At 38.2% G+C, this 21,918-nt stretch overlaps 1 protein-coding gene across 1 annotated transcript; it reads right to left on the bottom strand.

The window, feature by feature from the left end:
* Positions 1-596: 596 nt before the first annotated feature.
* Positions 597-21,825, bottom strand: CENPC (centromere protein C). The gene is made up of 18 exons (XM_054065629.1): positions 21,723-21,825; positions 20,194-20,240; positions 19,263-19,324; positions 18,798-18,895; positions 17,624-17,711; positions 17,294-17,513; positions 16,174-16,341; positions 15,187-15,563; positions 13,715-14,543; positions 13,074-13,112; positions 11,798-11,862; positions 10,874-10,942; positions 9,567-9,671; positions 8,656-8,754; positions 6,818-6,913; positions 6,357-6,508; positions 5,769-5,859; positions 597-4,389 (listed from the first exon to the last, which is right to left on the bottom strand). The coding sequence occupies exons 1-18, from the start codon at positions 21,735-21,737 to the stop codon at positions 4,313-4,315; spliced, it is 2,697 nt and encodes an 898-aa protein (XP_053921604.1). The 5' UTR covers positions 21,738-21,825; the 3' UTR covers positions 597-4,312.
* Between the last annotated feature and the right edge of the window lie 93 nt (positions 21,826-21,918).

Genomic DNA, 21,918 nt, shown 5'->3' with positions numbered 1-21,918 from the left:
GCAGGGGTTGGTCATTGGTTGGTCATTGGCCGGGGTCTTGGGGATGAAGTAGGAAGTCTTCCTCAGGATGAATATACTTCTTTTGGAACTTTGCGCAGACTCAGTCTCCTCCGGCTGTTTTCAAACTCCTGAACCAAAATGCAGCCAGCTTCCTGCATTCCAATGCCTACTTATCAGAAAACTGCTGGTAGCTGGCTCCTTCATTATCAACTTCCAAGGTCTTCAAGGCGAACAACACCAAGCTCTAACGAATGCTCCCAGCCCCCCTTGTCTGCTTTCGCACATCAGAAGACAAAGATATTCAGTTACAACAGCTGTCAATACCATTACAGAAGCATGTTCCATATTCTTAGGTTGGATGCATTATCTGCAATCAATCCCCACTTAAGGTAAATCTTGTATTACAAAAAACATCATACAACAGAATCTATACATCAATAGAAATGTAAGAAATATGCCTTCTCAGCTGTTATGAAATGAGGAAACAGCTCTTTAGGTTTATTGTACTCTCCAAATGTTAATTTAAAATCATCTGCAGATAACCAATTCAGTCGTGTACTTGAAAAATAGAAGAAATTGTATGTGTGCCTCAGCAGTTTGTTTTATTGGTGCTGTTTATTCTTCTGTAATTACTCAGTTCGCATTCTATTTTATGCTTACAAAATCGTATCAATATGGATGTGCACATATCTGACTGTTTTACAACCATTATTCTGACACTTTAAACTGAAAAAAACCTTTGTTCAGTAAAACAGGAACAGCTTTCTAACCAAATGAAACTACAAAAAGACAGATTTTCAAAAGAATCTACTAACCAGTAAAGTCATCTATTTCTCAAAGGGAGCCAAAGCCTTCAAAAACCTGTGGTGGCACATTCTCAGTTAACCTCCTTAAAATGAGCCTCTAGTTGTTACTTCAATACCTACCATAGAACCTACTAACATGAAGCTAATGAAATACATGACTCAGCTTTTGTTTCCAGCTCACTCAATTACTCCTGATGAAAAGCAATGAATTAATATACTAAAGCAGTGATATCCTCTGGGGACAGTAGGTGGACCCCACAGGCAACACAAAAGGCCATGTTTTTTTCACGATGACAATCCTAACTTCACTCTGTGGCAGGTAACAGAGGCTAAACAACTTTAGCTTAGCACACACCTGGCTCAGATCTCTACTACTACTAGAGGCAATGTTCTGTACTCTAGTGTAAGCAAAAAGTTGTGCCACCTGAGCTTAATGTAAAAGCTGTTTTAGTGAACAAAATTACTTAAAAGATACAACAAGCAAACAACATTACAGAACCCCAACAACATTTATTTAAACTACAGTCCACAAAATGAACTGTGTGGGCTATTACTTTAGCATTTTACCAAGTATATCTTCCTGCATATCTACTTGAAACCATCACAGCAGGTGGTAGAAGTTAGATTAGACAAAAGAATAGAAAACATGCTGATAAAAAAAGAATCACACATATGCAGGAAGAAGAATGCTGGCTTCTCACATTTCAGAGAAGGCTTTTTTCTTTCTTTGCAATATCCTGTTAGGTAAAGGAAAAAATAAGCCCACCAAACCCCACCAGTAGCCTGATGTACACAAATATGTATGAAGCAGGAGTCAAACCAAGACTAGGTAGAAGTGAAGCATCAGTAGCTGCTTCTGACTACAACTGATTCCTGTTTGCCACACTGCACAACTCAGCACCGACAGGAGTCCTGAAACTCAGAACATTCTCATGCACATCCTGAGGCTAATGACATGTTAATTTACAAGTGTTAAGTTGAAGAAAAAAAAATCTAAAATGCAGCCCAGACAAATGGCGAACAACTTAGCTCAACTCCTGCTGCGCATTAAAACAACTTTAGGCAAGCAGCTGCAACTAGTACAACATACATGCTAACAGAATAAACTCAGCAAGGTTTAGTACCAAGTCCCAATGTCAACAGAAACTGATTTACATCTCCTTGCAACAGAATTCAACTGATTTCATCTCCATCTCTGACATACTCTCCTTTCTCCCTTTCAAAAACCCAACCCTACTGAACATAGATGACAGCTACGACAAACAGCTGTGGTTTCAGCACCACCTAGTGACAAACAGTAGGACTGTCACTAAACAACAGCGACATCCTAGCTACACCACCAGGCTTAGAACAATTTATTTTGCTACTTCAAAAAAAAGTAAAGTACATATTCAGATGTAGTCCAGCTACAAATGTTCTCTGAAAACTATACATGTCTCCCAAGAAACTGACAAGCCAGGAAGTAACAGAACCATCCAACCTAAAAAGTGACATACTTCACCAAATCCACTCTGTTCCGTTGACCCTCCCAGCCACAGAATTAGGAAAACACAAGCGGGTATTCATAGCATGCTGACCTTTAACCTGCTCTTGAACCACACATGTCCATAGTCCACACATGTTCGCTAACTCCCTAACTAAGTATCCTTCTGCTACCCAAACTGCAGATAGATAAGCCAGAAGCAAATTTGCAGGGTTTCTTCCTTCTTAACTCCTTGGACTTCAACACAACTGAAAAGCAGTCTTGTTCTGACTTTTGGCTGGAACCAATGAGCTTTTTGGGTCTAATGCTAGCCCTGTACTGTTTTCCAGTGGCAAATTACCAGACTTCTGCAGGCCTGAGAGGCTCAAAGATTTACAAACTAAATGCTTTAGTTGCTGAAATCCCCTCAAGCAGTGGAGGCAGCATGTGTGTCCATCTGGTAGCTGGTATGTCTCCAGCACAAGAAGGGACAATATCTGAATCTTGCTCACTTTGAAGAGACCAATCCAAGTCCAAAATTTAGAAGACCTGCCAACATCAAATTATGGGCTGTAATGAAATTACTTTCTTGCTTAACTCAAACGGCTTACAAAAGTTGAGGCTAGGAAAAAGGAAAAATAAAGCTCTTTCTATGCAGTCTGAACTTTAACAGCAAATAGTTGGTATCAAGAGAGAGGAAGAACTATAACAGCAACAGGCATGTTCCTTTGTTTCATCTTCTCAGAGTTAATTATGATCCACTCATGAATGCGAAGATGCCACATAACTTCTACTATTTCAACTGTCAGTCTATATATGCACTAATCACAGGAATCACTGCTTGAAAGACAACAACAAAAAAGTACTAACCCAAACTCCCCAATCTAAAGGGTCTTTCACAGAGGCACAGAAATCTTGGTGTCCAAGCCCTCTCACAGATACACAAAGTTAGCTGGCAGCTGTAAGCTTAATGGAAGCACTGAAGCAAATTCGCCTTTCCTACTTCAACATATACCATAAATTTCTCATAAAGATCACGGCACAGACTGTTTACAAGGCCAATACTCACTCCTCAGGTCCTTAAAGTTTATGATTCTAATTCGGTTTTCCCCTACCTCCTTCTCTTCTAGCACAGCAGTGATCACAGAAAAAAGCGCCCTAACAGAATAGCTGTAGCTTATACTAATCTTCACCAGAAGGAATCTTGAAGAGCATGGGAGACAAACACTATGTATACCATCTGCTGTCTAGACTTGGCTTCTGGAGTATACAGTATAATTACAGTTTTCCCAAAGGTCCTAATTATTATCTAGGAACACAGCAAGCAAAACAAAAGGAGATATTAAAGTAAAATATTTGGCAATGACCTATGGCTGCCACAGAAAATAAAGCTATCCACAGTGTGCAGAGCTAATCAAGTCATAGCTTCCATACAAAAGATAGAACCAATAAACTCCTACTTAAGAGCTGCCATTTTACAATTTGAATTTGAGGCACTATCTATACATCTGCTAGACACATAAGAAACACCTGTCATTAACATATTAGAAGAAGGTCTGACCACAGGCAAGGATTCCAGCAGCCCATCTCCAAGACAACAATTAATGGAATGTGAAGCGCATTGTCTTACATTTAAATGCAGATTACTCTAAGCAGTTTGTACCAGGCAGCCATTAAGACCATCTCATTAGCTGAAAACATCAACTTTTTTTCAAGTGCTAAACACCTTTAGGGAGACTGGGTATATAAATACAACTTGGAACGGCATTGTGCTCTACCCACAGATTTTATACATATATCTTTCTGTCTTTAGACAACACAAGAACAATAAAACCAATGCAGAGTGACGGTCTGTGGTATGTCACTTCAGTTTAACAGCAGACAAACAAGGTTCTTTTAGTTTTGTCCTTAACTCTTCTTACATTGATTTCAGCTACTTTGTATTAATTTGTAATGTTAAGTTGGGCACACTCAAACAATTTTTGTGTGCAAAACGTACAACAGTTTGAAAAGTATTCCAGCAAAGTTTTCTGCCGAAAGTTCTTCATGGGTCTTTTTTGAGTTGTGTATAGAGAAGAATGCTTTCTTCATTCAGAAGATTACGTAAGTTATATCCATTTCCTACAAATAAAAAAAGATAAAGTTTTCTTTAGAAGCCACTAGCAATTTTTTAAGTCCTGTCTTCAGCCAAGTATATTTTTATTTCATATATTTTAACAGAAAGAATATTAGCCCCTAATATAGGATGCCACTCTTACAGTCATTTCAAAGATAACAAGGAAAACAGTGTAATTTATTTTAACCCATGATAGGAATAAAGTGCACCTGTGCTGAGATTTTTACTGAGGACAATGTAACAGCCTTGACCTCTCGACTCTCAAAACCCACAACACAAAACTCTAAGGTGCCTAAATTTACTTTCATTTATTCCTATGAATAAAAACTGCACAAGGAAACTCACTGCAGTTGGCATTGTGCATACTAACATGACCACAAATACAAAAACATCTAAAAGGTAAAATGTTGGGAATAAGCAACATCCTGACATTCGTGTACAGCCATACTTGATGACTACAAAGAGATCATCCCCAACAACTACTGCATTGCCCATCCAAGAATACTGAAACACACCAACAAGCAGGGAAGAACAGAAATGATCCTTATGTCCCCACAGAACTTTCAGCAGTTTATAGCACCTGCTTTCCCAAAAAGCAAACTACAAAATTGTCTCTGCAGACCCTTAAATTTTTAAGGTTAAAACAAACACAAAAAAAAAGCTTCAAAGCATCAAGTATTAATTGAACAAAGATTGTTCATTCAGGGCATCATGGTGAAAGTTAAATGGAAAAACAAGTGGTTGGCTTGTCATTTTCTAACATAGCCTCCTCACAATGGTATAAAAGCTCTTACAGCTTCATCAACAGCCTGCTTTACCGCTACTACAAACTCTCCTGACTAGTGTCTTACTTCCTGAAGGACAACTTCCCCTATGGAATTCATTCCATTTTTACCTCAGAAGGGCAAAATCAGAGGTGTCTAAACTCTCAACAACACACATGAAGTTACAACCTACTCAACAAGACATTGTGCACCTTCTATATATCAAGCACAAGGCACAAAAATATGGTGAACTGATGAAAATGGATTTTCATAATTTTACATAGAAAAAACAGCAAACAGATGGTGACCAAACCAATTATATTAACCACCACTATATTAAGCTGTCTGTAGTTTCCCCAACATTATAGCTAGGGGCAGTACCAAAATACTAAGAGAAATTCAACACCAACTCACATAAACAAGCAGTGTTTGTATAGCTGCATTCAAAGTTTAGGCCATCAATCCACACCTAGTGCTGGATCACACTCCTTTCTTCATATCCCCATACGTTCCCACTCTCTTCTTACCCTTCTCCTATCATTCAGCTCAGTTTTGCTTCCTAGTATGCTAATTCAGTCTCACCTGTCTCCAATAAATTGGTTTTAAACACATGTACTTACCTTCTGGAACATAGAAGTAGTCTCCTGTAGTTAGATAATACGATGTCTCATGTAAAGTAAGAATAATTTTGCCACGGATAACATAGAAAGCCTTAATGAAAGCCAAAGGGTTCCAAGATTAGCAATGTTCCCTTTCCAAACATTTAAGAAAGTTATCAAAGAAAACATGCTCTTTGTTTTACATACATGTTTTAACAAAGATCAAAAAAACAAATAAGCTAGCAGAGCTGCAACTTTTTTCCCATCCTAGTGAATAACAAGGTGCACAACTTAAAAAGGGATTGGGGACCTATTTTATGTCTTCTTTATTTGATGCTTCTAACTTGCCTGCAAGATCCAGACAGTAAGCATACGGGGACATACAGATTTAACGTGAAGCAAAGAAGGGTAACATGCATGCAAAGTATCTCTAGCAAGTTTCTTTGGTCATAACCAATTTCACAACTGAAATAATTCATTAATGTTTCCTGTATTTATTTGAACTACAACTGAAAAAAAACTGAAAAAAAATCAACGTCATATGCTACTTCTAAGCATTCTAAGGCTTTCTGTTTACATTTTATAAAAATGAGAAAAAAGCATACTTACTAATGTATCCATGTAGACAAACTGGTGTCCCTTTTCTTTCAGTGGTTTCAAAACCAATCTACCAATGGCAAAAGCAGATGTATTCAAATTTTTATATATTTCTACTGATTCATCGTTGAAGAATGAGTCCATGTTTTCAGTGTTAATACATGCTATGAAAAAAGTCCAAGAGATTTAACATTAATGTTAACACATAGCTAGTCTTGTTACTTGCTCAGTAGCTACTTATTAAATCATTTGCATACTATATTGTTTCAGTGCAACACGCCCAAGAGATACACACAATATTTAGCTGAAAAATCAGGACACTTTTTGTGTCAGCATCTTCTCCAGAAGAGCAACAAATAACTCAACGGCTCGCTTTTTTATGCCCAGTGTGGCATGAACAATTTTTTTTCTTATCAGCCTAAACAACTGCTACATAATTCAGAAAAGCCCTTACTCACTTTCCTTCAACTCACCTAGAAGTATTTCCCGATTTGTTTTTGGGTCCAGTACAACACTTGGCTTAGAAGCATCACCTAGGCTGTGATAAAAATCTATAGGTATCTCATGTCCTGAGGAGACAAAAACACCCAAACTAAACCAGAGGAAACAATAACTCCACATTTTAAAACTTTAATTATTTAACCACAATTTTAGATTTCACACATAGGTAATTAAATTTGTGCTACTACGTGACTAAGCAGACTGAATACCCTTTCTTCAAATAAAAGGAAATCATCCATAACAATTTTTGAAAATGTAATTTTCATTGGATTTATTTTAGTGTGTAATAAATTAAGGGTCTCTAAATCCTAAAGAATTTCCCAGAGGAATGCAAACTATTTATCCTATGCTATTAATGACAGCATTCACTGAAAAGTATCTGTATCATAAGAGAAGTGTTCTTCCAGCAACAGGTGCTGAGAGGATATTAAGTGAGGATATAAAATATATCAAGTATGAAGAACAAGTTTTTTCCTTTTACCTACTGCTGATGCGCATCAGGAGACTCAAGAGATAAAGTGTTCAAAAGAATAAGTACATTTTCAATTTTCCTCTTCTCAAGAAATACTATTACAGTAATCTCACTGTAAGTCATAAATCTAAGAACTATTTCTGTAAAAAAAAGGCCTTTTCCAGAAAAGGAAACAGCTCAAGAGTTGATGACAACCTTATGCTTTTCAAATAGAAAAGAGGTACTGGAGAATGTTCACAACAGAATAAATATACCAAAGCACTGTTGCAGAACCCTCTTAAACAAACAATTTTAGCTCCAAAGTGCACAGGAAAATTCTTCAAATACAGTCAGAACAAGGCAAGTTATTGCACTTTATAGGTACTTGTGGCTGCTTAAACACACTTAATCCAAGACAGTCAGAGATAAGAATAAAGTTACAGTGTTTGAAATAGCTTTGATCCAACATAATCACAGCTTTATAAAAAAAAGCAACAACAGGTGCAAATCTACAGAATGTGTCCTAGAAATTCTACTTAACCAATTGTCCTTAAATGCATAATTTAAAATTCAAGGATGCTGTCAAAGATTATTTCTCAGGATGAATGCCTGTTAGAGAGGAAATGCATCACTTCTGGAAGACAGTTCAAATACCACTAAAGCAGCCAATAATTCTGGTAAGATACAGTATGAATAGTCGCTACCGGCTCAGGTTTACAGGGACTGCAAACGATTTATATTCAAACATAAACTGTACTTAGACCAAAGGTTCGTCTAGACCAAGATCCTGTCTCCCATCAATGGTCAAAAGCAGGTACCCCTTCTAATCATTTTATGCACTGCTCTTAAAGCTCTCTCTTCACCTACCTTGTTATGATTTTGTATGTAACCTACAATAGCTTAAAACTCTGTTGACACGACATGCTGCCTTTTCCAATGTGATATTAGTGGTATCCCTAAAATAACCAGCAGATTTTATACCTTAACTCTGCATTATACAACTAAACACATTACCATCATCAATCAACAAGCCGAACAAGGACAGAAGTTCAGCTTATTTTCTTCAACCCCTGCTTTAAAGGCATCACAACACTTCTGGATATGTCCTGTATATATTCCTTTGTAATGCTGAGAAGTTAAAAGGTTTCACAATGAAGTTACACAGCATTCCCACACATACAACAAAAACAGGTTTTTCCATATCAGATCACATTAACATATTTCATTATAAATTATTTTCACTCAGAGAATCAAATTTTTACAGGAGAAAAATCTTAAGAGCCATACAGATTGCTGTTACAAGTTTGATTACAGATTTTTTTTCCTAAGTATCAAAAGGGAAAAAAAGTGTGTTCCTACTTGTTTCATCTCTTTTCTTCCTGTGACCATCCTTCCTCTGTTTAATGTCCCTGTGAGGTTCTGTTTGTGGGCATGCTATTCCACTAATCACAAGCTCTCCTGAAACAAAAGGAAGTCCAACAAAGTTCACTAACTCAATAATTTTGCAAGAAAGCAGACTTGCACAATCAACAAGCAAGCTGGGAATTTATTTCCTTGGTGTTGAACTTTCAGACAGCTTTAAAAATCCAGAACAAACCAAGAAGCTTTTCAATAACAAGTATTTTGGAGTACAATGCAAATTGACACTTTTCAAAAAGAATTTGATCGTATTTCAGTCCAAGAACATTTCAGAAAGCCATGACATGAGAGTCACTTTTTAAGACAAAATATCGATTTTAGGGACACAAGGAAACATTATTTTCAAGCAGACTAAGTAATTAGAAAAGGACCAAATTAGGCTGGATTGTCAGAAAAACTCCCTGAGAACAAGATATAGTCTATCACTTAGGAAATTTAACACTGAAACTGGATAAAATATTAATAGTATCTGCTCTGGAGAACAATTCCCACTCAACGATAAAAGCTCTGATGAATGATCCAACAGATCGTCTCTTTTTCTGATACCACAAAGAATCTCTGATGTAAGAAACCTGCTAGTACGGACAAACCACTTTTGAGCTTCCCTAAACAGTTAAGGCAAGGGTACCTAACATGCTCTGCTGATACCATTTCTACCTGACATAGGAATACCAGGAGAGAAAAAGACTCCATGGAAAGATAACTAAATAGCTGAGGAACATAAATAATCTACACTAAAAAAAATTACCAAACAGTAAACATCTCAGAGCTTTCATGGGACAAGAAAAGCCTGCAGATTTCTCTTTATTGCCCTATCAGGAGAAAGCAAATAGGTAACTTGGAACTAATACCTGAAGGCCTCATCACATAGTTTACACGCTCGCCTCTCCAATATTCCAGAGGTCTTAGTCGTATCCTTTTTGTCCGCCGAACATTAGGTGTGTTGGAAGGCATTACTAATTTAAAGGATGAAATCATTTGCATTAGGTATGAAAGGAAAATTTGAAAATGGAAAACATTATATCTCCTTTCCTGTTCCCCTACATTAGAGGGTCAGTAATTCCCAGGTGATACTTATATCACATTGCTATTATGACAGGAAAAGGGAATCTAGTGTTGCCAAAATTGTTCTTTTGCATACAATATTTCACTCTAATTTTTCTTAAACATTCACCATGCTGACTTTACATTAGATTTCATTCTATATGCCTTGGTGAATCACTGAGATATCGACATTAGGAGATCAAGTACGAGGGGCAGGAAATGCATTATAACTGCGAAGATAAAGCTCTCAGAAAGACTAATAATGCTGCCTAAATCTGAGGGATTTCATCAGCAATAGTGAAAAGGCATAGCCTTAGTTATGGCAAGAGGAGACGAACAGAGAATGCACAAGCATCCCCTCTTTATTCAGATTTGTAAGTCCCATCTCCAGGGCCCAGAAGACCAGCACGTCTGTCACAGAAAACCCACACATTTCCAAGACTTCTCAGACATTTATCTTTAGACATATTACATAGTCTCAATTTTCCGTATATGAATACAGGAAGATTTGATACTTTAGTGTTTGAAAGAGAGAATAAAAGCTCCTTAAGAGTTGAAAGCAAATTAGTCAAGAAAACTTGAATGCTAAAAATAAAAGTAGTAAATAAAAAAAACTTGGTGAAATAGTTTTTGAAGGTAAACTAAAGTGCTGTGCATAAAATAAAGGGAATTAAAAAACAATAAAAAGAGACTAGTAAAGGACTACAATCGAGTGCATGTTCACTGTTCTATCCTACCCAGACTCAGACCACCACAGAAGGCAAGTTCTTTGCACCCTCAGTTATACTGTATAAAACTAATTCAAACTCTTACTGTTCTCACTGAACTGTAAGCAGTGTCTTGACTCAATATTAAATGAAAAATAGAACTGTAACAGTTAGAAAGATAATCATTGAATAAAAAAAAGAAGCACTAGAAGTTTTTAAAAGTAATTTAAAAATTTAGAGCAGGGTTTTAGTACCCTGAAGAATTAACAAGACTTATCTGCAAACACTTACTAACATATGAACCATTTCTAAATTTTTTCCTGCGTCTCCTTCAGTAAAGTTTGCATCAAGTTGGAAATGTATTTGTTGTTATGCACTTACATTAAGATATTTTAAAATAACCTTACCTATTTTATGTTTTGCTGTGTTGTCTAACAACAGATATCTTAATTGATAATCGAGGTCTTCAGAACTATCTGAAAATACATTAAAAAAAACAGTAAATACCACCATAGGTATTTAGTGTTCTTGACTTTTATTCTGTTTACCCACTAGAAACTACCAAAGGTAAATCAGGCGTAAGTCCCAGTGTTAGTGTTCCCACTATTTTTTTCTCTAAACATATATGAAACCTGACATAGACAAAGAATATATACAACTAATTTTCAAACAACACAAACTTGAAAACTACATGAAAACTATACATTTATGTAAATATTTCTCACTCATCCCTCTGCTAAATTAAACTTTGGCAAATTACAACCCCACATATAATTAGTTAGGCCTAACTTTAAAACTTCTTACCAGAACACACACGAAACTAGGTCTCTGTATAAACTAACAATGTTCAGAACTGGCTCTAAACACTAACAAAAAGACTTTCTATCCTTGGGGCTCATATTCATTATGACAACATGTGCAACCTCTGCAGCAAAACTTAAAAGAAAAAGAAAATATTTATAGACAAACAGGCCACAACTCCATAAGGTTGTACAATTTTTTTTCTAGGGTGGCCTGAAGTATATAGTACCATCACAAGGCAACACAACAAACTGGTACAAACCCAGTCTAAAACATTTGTTCAAATTTTTTTGGCAGGATAACTTTATCCTGCTAGGCTCAATGCCAGACTTGGTGCTTGTCCTTCCAAAGCTAAGACAAAATAAATCCAGCATACTGCATCACATATTCGGGCAGAAATGTGACCACAGCCAATACAATCTGCACTTATTTTGGACAAGGAGAATACAACAGAAAATACTGTACAACCGGTTACAGCTTTTAAGAACCTTATGCATAAAATGCAAGAAAATGCCAGCTTTAAACACTACCTGAAGATACATTACCCTCTTCACTTCCGGAAACAGGTTTATCACAATATCCTAGAACAGGTCCACTTCAAAGGAAAAAAAGAAAAATACACCTTCTTGAATATGTTAAATGTCAAAGGAACATTCCAGCACTACCAAGAACAGCAAATTTACAGCTTTTTTAGATCATGCAGGGTGGGTTTCTTTTTCCCTTCTAAACATCTATTTGTACAGATTAGACACTGAAGAAATGATTGCTAGAGATCACAGGTCTGAAATTCATCAATTGCTCCTCTACTCAGTCATAAGGCAAAACAGCAGCCACAACTTCTCTCTAAACAGGTTTCCTAGAAAAAGAAGTTATAAGACTTATATTTTCTCCCTTCCAGAAGATACAGACCTTCTCCTCTCCTCTTGTAGCATTACTTTCCACACAACTTTTCACAGACCATAATTACAGACGTGCTTTAAAGAAATGTTTTGCATATCATAAGGAGGACAGTGAAATAGTTTGTAATTGTAATTTGTAATATGTATTGCATGTTTTGTAACATGTATATGTCACATATACACTTATGTAACTCCACCAGAGATTCTCTAGCTGCAAACCTCTCGTAACATGACATCTCTTACAGCCTCAGCACTAGTAGACCCTGCTTTTCCTCCTTCCCGCATCTGCAGCTGTGCTTCACTGCTTTTACTGTGCCGGTGAAATTCAGCTGTGATCCATCTAAACTCCAAAAGTTGCATTTCGATGCTAAATTAGCAAGCCTACACTGCAGATTTGTTCAATTAAGTTTGTAGTAGGCTTTCTTATAATAAAAAAATAAATTTTACAGTAGTTACAACACAAGAATTTAATAAAATCACACACTGCCATTCCTGTTTGCATTGTTATTAAGTTCCTATCCCATGTAAGAGAATATATGTGCATATATCTACATGCATAAATAAGAGTTTGGATTGTTGACACAGTTCATAGCAGCAACTTAATTAGTACAGTTATTAGTTCTAGGAGCCCTGGTAGTTCTGTTCAAAAAAATCACACATAAATGTGGAAGCAAGCCTCAAATGAAAAGTCCCCAAAGGCAAGAAACTTACTATGATTCCTAATTCATGCCAGGAAGAATTTTACTTGCATGGTATCTAAATACCTCAGGCATGAATCACAATATCTTTTCTACTATGTTCTTTGCTAGCAGACATAGAACACAGTAGTAGCAACACACAGTTGTTCTGTCTCAGTGGGGTAGAAGTGAGATTAAATGCAAGTTTTAGAGACAACTCAAGAAATTACCTTTCACGACCGGTGACCTTCTCAACTGGGAAGTAATCTCTGGAAGAGAAAAAATTTGAAGGAACCTCTGGGTTAATATTTTTATGTACTTAAAAGAACCATAAAAAAAGAAATTTCTAAAAAAATATTTTAGAAGCAATTCGAGGAACAGTAATTAAATGCTCGATTTGGTTGAGCATTTGGTTGACTGGCTAAAGAAAATTCCTCTTCAGATTACCAGTCACTAGTAAATTTACTTCAACAAAAATAAAGATAGCTGAAAAATTAAACACTATTTTCTCAATTTATAAAGAAAGTAACAAACCTGATTGTGAAAATACTCTGCCCATGGTGGGGTTGTGTGTGCATGCGTGTCTCTTCTGCTGTTGTTTTTAAACTGGATCTGCTACTGAAGCCTCAAAAGAATACTTAAAAAAAAAAATTCCAGTGCAAGATTCCTTATGTAGAAGCAGACACTAGATTTGGCACCCACCTTTGAGGACAGGATGTTGATTACACCACCTGGTTTCTGTATTAGCTATTCAACCAGTCCAAAACTGTCACATAGTTCAAATTGGGCCATTACTACTAAAAATTAACAGGATGTGTTCAATTATCTACCAAGTTATACCCACTTGTAAGGAATTACATAAAAAGCTTACTCTAGTCCATGCTGCATGTTACATTGTCTTTTGCTCATTTTCACATCTGATAACTTCTGTCTTTTTCTTGCCGTATCTTGCACAGTAGAGCTGTCAGAGTCTGCTTGACACTCAGTGTCCTTGGGGTTTGAGCAAACACCTTTACTGGTTCTGAGATTAATCTTTTTGGGTATCTTCCTTGAGGATGTAGCTGATGATTGTTTCTTTCCAGTATTCTTCACACGGTGCACGCGATGCTGCTGTGCTTTTTCAGGAGTTCTGTTATTTGCACCACCAAGTGACTCTAATGTGCCCAATACATTTTTTGGCTTTTCAGACTTATCCAACTTCTGAATCACAGAAGTCTGGAATTTCTGATGCACTTCATTCAACTCTACAGGCTCTCTTTCAACTCCTTCTTCACCAAGTTGACTATCAGATATCTCCTCATTTTGTAGCTGAGACTTCTTATTACTACCTTTCTCGACAGACTTTTTAAGCTGCTTCTCTGGACTTTCTGCCAGTCTCTTGGCTACTTTACCTTTTGGAGGTTTCTGCTTAGAAGATTTTCTCTTGTGAACTAAAGGCTGGGAAGCTTTTGAAGACGACTGTGGACACTTGGAAGACTTGCGATTCTTATTTGGAGACACAGCTGGCTCTTGCTGATGCCCAGTTAAGTACATAGGCAAATCCATACTTGGAATCACCCTTGTTTTACACTGTTCTGCATCAGGTGCTTTTGTTTCCAATCCAGACCATGACAACATAAGTTCTTCAGCTTCTGGTTTCCAGGATACGTCCTTCTCCTTGTTTGGAGAGCCTTGTCTAAGTGCACCCTTTTTAGTCTTTCCTATCAATACACAAAACACTCGGACATTAGTATCTTTTCCCATTAAACCTTAAGATATAAGTTGACAATTGAACACATAAAAGTAAACCAAGGAAACACAAATTAAAAAAGACAGATTTTTCCCCGATAGTGAAAAGAAGGCTTTCTCTGAAATACAGTGTGTGAAACATTCAAACTCTTGGTATACTCCCTGTATTTCCTAACAAAAAAAAAAAAAAAAAAGGCAGAAATGCAACATTCAGCGTGCTTTCCAGTTTTTAGTGCTTCCTGCCACAAAACCCTCTCAAACAATTTCTAAAAACTGATCCCCACCAGTTCAAAATACTTATCTTAACTTCCTTCCTACAGAGAGGTGAGCAAAACCTTGTGGGTACCTACCTTCTTTATTGGCTCATAAGAAAAGGCAACACTGCTAACTTGATTTTTAATGTCCTAGCAGGGAGCACTGGGGGTGGGGGAGCGAGCCAAGACACCATCTCACTGCCTTATATACACTCAAACCTATCCGTGCAGCTGAAATATCAATTGGGAATCCATTACTGTCTCTCATTAACTTTATCCTTATTTTCCAAAAAGTTAACAAAAAAGAAGTCCACCAATGTCACCTAGAAGGAAAATTCTGAAGACTTGTTAAATAACTTACTCATCTGAATACTGCTTTGTCTTTTAGACCTACGGTCTTTTCCTTCACTGTTAGAGACTGCATTTAATTCTGATGTTCCTTTACAGTCATGTACTCCAACATCCAAATCATCCATTTTCCGTTTAGTAAGTGCTTCAGCCTGTGCTTTTCTATTCTTGCCTCTCGTACTCTCAGTGTTCTTCTTTCTTGGGGGTTTAGATTTAGAAACAGGAGCTGCTGAGTCATCTTTTTTTGATTTTTTCTTCTTATGGGGTATTGAAAGCCAAGAATTAAAAGATTCATCTGATTCATCAATTAAAAATTCACACTCATATTCTATTTCTGTATCTTGATCTTTCACAGGAGGTGCTGAAGGCAACAGTAATGAGGATGAACACCTAAAGAAAGGACGGACAAATTTTTTACATCATTTCTGGGGAAAAGAAGTTACTTTGAATCTTGCAAATCTGCTGGTGACTCTACAACACCAACACACACTACAGGACATTTCTCAGAAGAATTATTATGAAGTTCATCATTCATTGTCCTTTAGCTTCCCAAAAGAGCATGAGGCCTGCTTCTCCTTGCTTTGGCCTCATATTCACACACCATTATTTCTCAGATGCTGTATAGTTGACTTCCTATCTTACTAGTCAGATCCATATTAGCTCTGAAAGACTGCTTGACCGCTAACTTCAAATTCACATAAGGTTTTCCTGAATCCTCCAAAATACCCATTAAAACATCTCGAGCCCAATCTGAAGTACTATCCAACAGCTATACACTACTTTACTGGCAGACAAGAGCAATAGCACTGTTAAACCCTAACAGCACAACATGTTGAAACAACTATTCAAACCCTTTCTCAAGCGGTATTTTTCAGTAAAGCTGGACTACCCCAAAACATTCTCACAGACCATGTTTATAGGTAAAATGATGTTGCTCCAGTACTCAGGACTGGGTTATTTTACTAGCAAATTAGGTTCCACATTAAGCCTCAAAACAAACCTTTTTCCAAGGGTTCCTTTTGCTACAGACTCGTCTTTCTGTACGGAAGTAGCGGTATGATCTGTTTGCACAACAACCTGCTCATCTCTCCCAGTCTGAGGCCCTTCCAATTTTTCAATGTCCATATGGCTCTTTACTGCAGGATTATTTTGGTCATCAAAATGTAATCTGTGTATGAGAAACAGTGTTCAAATGTGATGCTATAAATCCCGAGTGCACATTAAAGTATCACATTAATGTACATACGCTCTCATTTTCTCCTGCTGAGTGTCTCACTTCTTACGAATGAGCTTCCATTTGGTAATTTGCTGGAACACAGGTTAACAGCACTATATGCCAGCATAGTAGCTAGTGTCCAAAGCAACAAGGCAATATAGGGTCAGCTTGTGCCTTTTGATCAAAGTGAGGATTGCTCAGCAAGACAAATTCTTAATTTTAGGAGAACGTGCTTCAGAAACTGTCGGGTTTCCTAGACCGTAGGTGCACCTCTCTTACCACCAATGGGGGTCATCTTCTCATCAATGGGGGTCAATGAGATCAGTGTCAGGCCTTCTCAATGATCTGCCCCAGAGATTCAGACCTCCAGGAAAGCAGAATTGTGGCTGAGACCATTGGCCGCTAGGGCAGCTGAGCCTCAAATTTTCTGAAGAGGAGATAATGATCGGAACTGAAGTTGTCCTGCTTTGTATATTCAGAGCAAGAGCAAAAATGACTGCTTATCTCTGCTTTAATAAACTTTTTATTAATCTTTAAGGTCAACACTGTCAATAGGATTCACTGAAAAAAAAATTTACTGAAAAAATTGAGAAGTTGACAATTTGGGTCACTTTCTTGCAAAAAAAAAAAAAAAAAAGAGTTCAAATCTATTCTGACAGGCTTCATGCAATTGGATACTGTGCTCTCGGGAATTAACCCTTCTCATCAGAATATTTAATAAAAAATAATCCCTTCCTTTCTAAAACCATTTCTAAACAGGGATATTTTCTAAAAAGCTTGAAATTATATTTTATGAGTTCAAAATCCAAATTCATAAATGATTGAAACCACTATGTTAATTTATCTTAAGGTGAGGGAGAGGAGAGGCCACATGACACCACTACCCACATTCAGCTCTACTTACGTATGTACAGCAGAAATTTTTGCTTCTTCCACAAGTATAGGTGATCCAACAGACCTGTGATCATCCTCTGAGTCCAAAGATACGGTAGGACTTCTGCACAGTGCATCAACGTCTTTTAATGTATTATTTGTTTTCCCTTTAGACACAGGAGACTTTGTTTTTTCAGAATCATCTACGTAATCAAATATTGCAGGCTTCAGGCATGTTTCGTGTGACCATCCTACCATATATATATATATAGAACAGGTTTAATTCTTCTACTCAAAATCTTAGAAAAACCCAAAAAAAGATTACAAAAAAAATCCTCAATTCAGTATTAGTACTACCAACCTCTGCTGCTGACCGGTTTTAGTGGTGATATAGGTAAGGGCTCTGCAGAACTACAGGCTCTTTTCACAGAGTTTTTGCCTGCCTTTGCCTGTCATAGTCGATAATGAATAAGGAGATAAAGTAAAACATTAGAGAAACAGTATTTTGAGACAAATATGAAGCTCTACAGAACATGATATAATTTTCTTCCCTTAATTCTTACTTCTAAAGTACAGGTCTATTTAACTAAACACTTCAATTTTTTATTGTGCAAGACTTTCTAAAACTAAACATAAGTTTCAAACAACAGGTAAAACAGTATGTACAGAAAGAAAGTTTGCCACTTTGAACATACATCCTGCTAGTCTACAGGTAAGTTACTTACTCTTTGCATTATAATTAATTAATTTTAAAAATGTAATTTATCTTTATTAAGTCAGTCGAAGGTTTTGCAAAAATTACTTTTGAGATTACATGGTATTCTAACATCATATAAAGGAAATAAAAAAAACACCATTATAAAGGCTGCCCGTTCTCACCACTGCCATTAATAGAATAACCTATTTTTAATAAAAAACCTACTAGAATCAAAATATTAAAACTAAATAGACAATACAGATTATTGGCATAATTCTCTCAGACAGTTAACAAGTCCTTCAGCTTGTTTCTACTCTTCAATGAAGTTACAGATATACAAAGCTATTGTACAGATAACCGTTTATCAGGAGTAGACAAGCTGCTTTTATACAAGAAACATCTTTTAATTTTACTCTGCATCAGATAGCTAAAAACTGTGTCCATATATCTGGGAAAGTGACTGAAACCAACCCCACTGGAGTTCAAGACAGCCATACCCACTGCCATTTACAAGGCAGCACGCTTCAACTTGAGACCATGAGAAACTAAAATATCCTGGACAAAAAGCTAAAAAAGCTTTCATTAGAAAAATCCTAAGCTATTAAGCTATTAAATAAATCTATTTATAGAATATTTAATATTAGAGCACAACAAACTAAGGGAAAAACCATTTCTAACAACTATTTCAGAAGGTTGAATTACAGCCTAGATACTAATACAAGTGATATATAGAGCTTATTCATTCAACACTCATACAGAACTAAAACCTACAGAACTAAACTTGTACCCAAATGAAACTGTACCCAATGCTATACTAACACTGCCATAACTAACTTACCCCTTGGCTCTGTGTTGAAGTTCTCTTCTCATTTCTGACAACAGGACTCAAGCAGTGGCCTGCACTTGGAGAACTTATTGTAAGATCACTGCCACAACCTATAAAAAAGAAACCTATAAATAAGGAGTTCTTAGAATTGTCTAAGTTTAATTTATTTTATCAAGTTTCTAAGGATCATTAAGATCACGTAATTCCAAACAAGACAGACACCAGCTACACATGAAAAAGACTAAAAGACAACTAAGGCATTTTTAAGCATCTGGGAAAGGTGTGTTTTTAAAGGCTGTGAGAAAGACTTCATTTTTATCGATTTTATCTCTATCTTTCATTTCTATTTATTTACCAGTAAATAATACTGGAAGAAATTATATTTAATCTTTAATCAGCAAATAAATTTTATTTATTTACCAAATTATATTTTATCTTTAATCAGCAAATTAAGCAAAACAGCAAATAAAAACTTACTTTCAAAACAATCCTGTATGAGTTCCAATACATTTTGGCCTTGCTGTACATCAATCTTATTTCTAGAAAAGAAGAGAAAAAAAAATATTTTGAACCAAAAATGGTAAATATTCCTATCCCAACAATATAAAAGTAGTAAAACTCTTACTGCTTAATATTTTAGATTATTATTCCCACTGATTCCAACTTCTATATATTTTACCTACTTCCATGCATAGATATCTGCAAAGAAAATTGTCTAAACAAGGATTCCAGTAAAGAACGCTCCACTGTCACAGAATATGATGAGAATGAAGAAATGGAGCACCTTCCATATGAGGACAGGCTGAGAGAGTTGGGCTTGATCAGCCTGTAGAAGAGAAGGCTCAGAGGAGATCTTACAGTGACCTTCCAGTATCTGAAGGGGTCCTACAGGAAAGCTGGAGAGGGGCTATTCATAAAGGCTTGTGGGGATAGGACAAGGGGCAACAGGTATAAACTGGGGAGGGGCAGATTTAGACTAGACATTAGGAAGAATTTCTTCACCATAAGAGTGGTGAAACACTGGCACAGGTTTGCCCAGGGAAGTTGTGGATTCCCCATCCCTGGAGGTGTCCGAGAACAGGTTGGATGGGGCCTTGGGCAGCCTGGTCTGGTGGTAGGTGCCCCTGCCCATGGCAGGGGCGTTGGAACTAGATGACCTCTAATTCCCTTCCAACCCAAACTATTCTATAGTTCTATGACAGGTGGTAGGACAAGGGGGAATGGCCTCATGTTGCACCAGGGAAGGCTCACATAGGACATTTGGAAAAAAATTTTCACTGAAAGCTGCCCAGGGAGATGGTTGAGTCCCCATCCCTAGAGGGATATTTTTGACATTAAGCTCTTGGACAAAACCCAACATGTTTTCCAAACAATCATAACTAAAAATAAAATTTTAAATGTAAATTACCGTCCTCCATGACAGAATCTTGCTCTATAGTCTTTTTTAAAATCATTCTGTGAAGAAATAAGAATAATTTTTTACTAAGCATGGTGACACTCAACAGAAAAACAAATAAGAGACCAACATCCTTCTTCTCTTGTAAGCAAGTCTTGAGGATTCTCGATCCATCTGCAACTAGTAGGAATTACTGCAATCCTGTTTTTCTTAGAATTCCACAGAAACTACAACCCCTGTCACAACTGCCAGAAATTCAGCTTTCCTCAATAAATGCTTCATGATGAGGGTGATGAGACATCAGCACATACTGCCCAGGGAAGCTGTGGCTTCCCCATCTCTGGGGGTGTTCAAGGCCAGGTTGGATGAGGCCTTGAGCAGCCTGCGCTGGTGGGAGGTACTCCTGCCAGTGGCAAGGGGGTTGGAACTGGATGATCTTTAAGGTCCCTTCCAACCCAAACTATTCTATGATTCTATGAACGACCAAGCAGCTGTTGCTTTTAAAGCGAGAGAGTCTTACAGAAAACATATACGACAGAAATCAAAGAGAATCTAAGGATTTGGCTAGCACTTCTCTGATAACCACAGAAATAATCTTTTAATAAGGAAAAGGAAAGAACTACCCCCAAGCAAGCTAAGACGTAAAGTTACAACGCGTTCACTGCTTTGTGAGAACTGCTGACACGGCGATTCTTACACTGTTTATCACAGGCAAGACCACACTGACAGGCAGTGAGAGCACATCACCTGTTTCACAGCAAAACTGAAGTCTCACGTAACTCCCAGCACTTTTTCATATACTTGAATCCTGAGTATGATTATAAAATCAAAGAATCATAGAATGGTTTGGGTTGGAAGGGAGCTTAAGGATCATCCAGTTCCAACCACTCTGTGACAGGCAGGGACTCCCACTGGATCAGGCTGCCTTCAAAGCCTGTTGAATAGGAGACCGCGACTCCCGCCATCTCCTGCCAAAACGAGAGCGGCAATGAATGAAATCAAAGTACATCACCGTACTTTCTGTGCCAATAAATGGAATAATAAATACACGGCCCCGGCAAAGGGGTGAGAACAGGAAAGAAAGGCACGTCAAGGCAGATCAGGGACCTGAGCAAATCGGAGCCCGCGCCAGCACCGGCCCCGCCATCGCAGAGGGAACCGCTACCCCCGGAGCCTCCCGGCGCCCTCGGGGGCGGCGAGGAAAGGGCGCACCCCGCTCGTTTCGGTCAGCAATCCCTTCTGCCCGCCCGGCAGCTGCCGTCCCAGCCCTCCCCCCCTGGCCTCCCCCTCTCCCTCCCACTACCCCCGTCTCCCCCTCCCCCCGGCCTCCCCTCGCCTCTCCCTCTCCGCGCCCCCCCCCGCGCGGCCTCACCCCTCCCCGCCTTCCCCTCTCCCCTCCCCTCCCCTCGCCTCCCCCTCTCCCCCCGCCTCCTCGTCACACACACACCTCGGCCTCCCCCTCTTCCCTCTCTTCCCCCGCCTTCCTCTCCCCGCCCCGGCCTCCCCCCCTGGGCTCCCCTCGGCCTCCCCCCGCCGCTCACCAAGACGCGATCCATTCCGGCGGGGACCGGAACAAGCACAAACTGCCCAGAGAGGATTTGAAACCCAGCGCTCCGAGAGTGCGCGGGAAGCACCGGCCGGCCACGCCCCTGCTCCCCGCTCATTGGTCCTGCTCCCCTTGCCGGCCTCCCATTGGTCTCTTGGTCAGGACCACGCCCCATCCTCCACGCTCCATTG

Source organism: Cuculus canorus, chromosome 4 (assembly GCF_017976375.1).
Source record: "Cuculus canorus isolate bCucCan1 chromosome 4, bCucCan1.pri, whole genome shotgun sequence".
Taxonomy (NCBI): domain Eukaryota; kingdom Metazoa; phylum Chordata; class Aves; order Cuculiformes; family Cuculidae; genus Cuculus; species Cuculus canorus.
The sequence above is the reverse complement of the archived record's forward strand: the minus strand, read 5'-3'. Positions and strand labels throughout refer to the sequence as shown.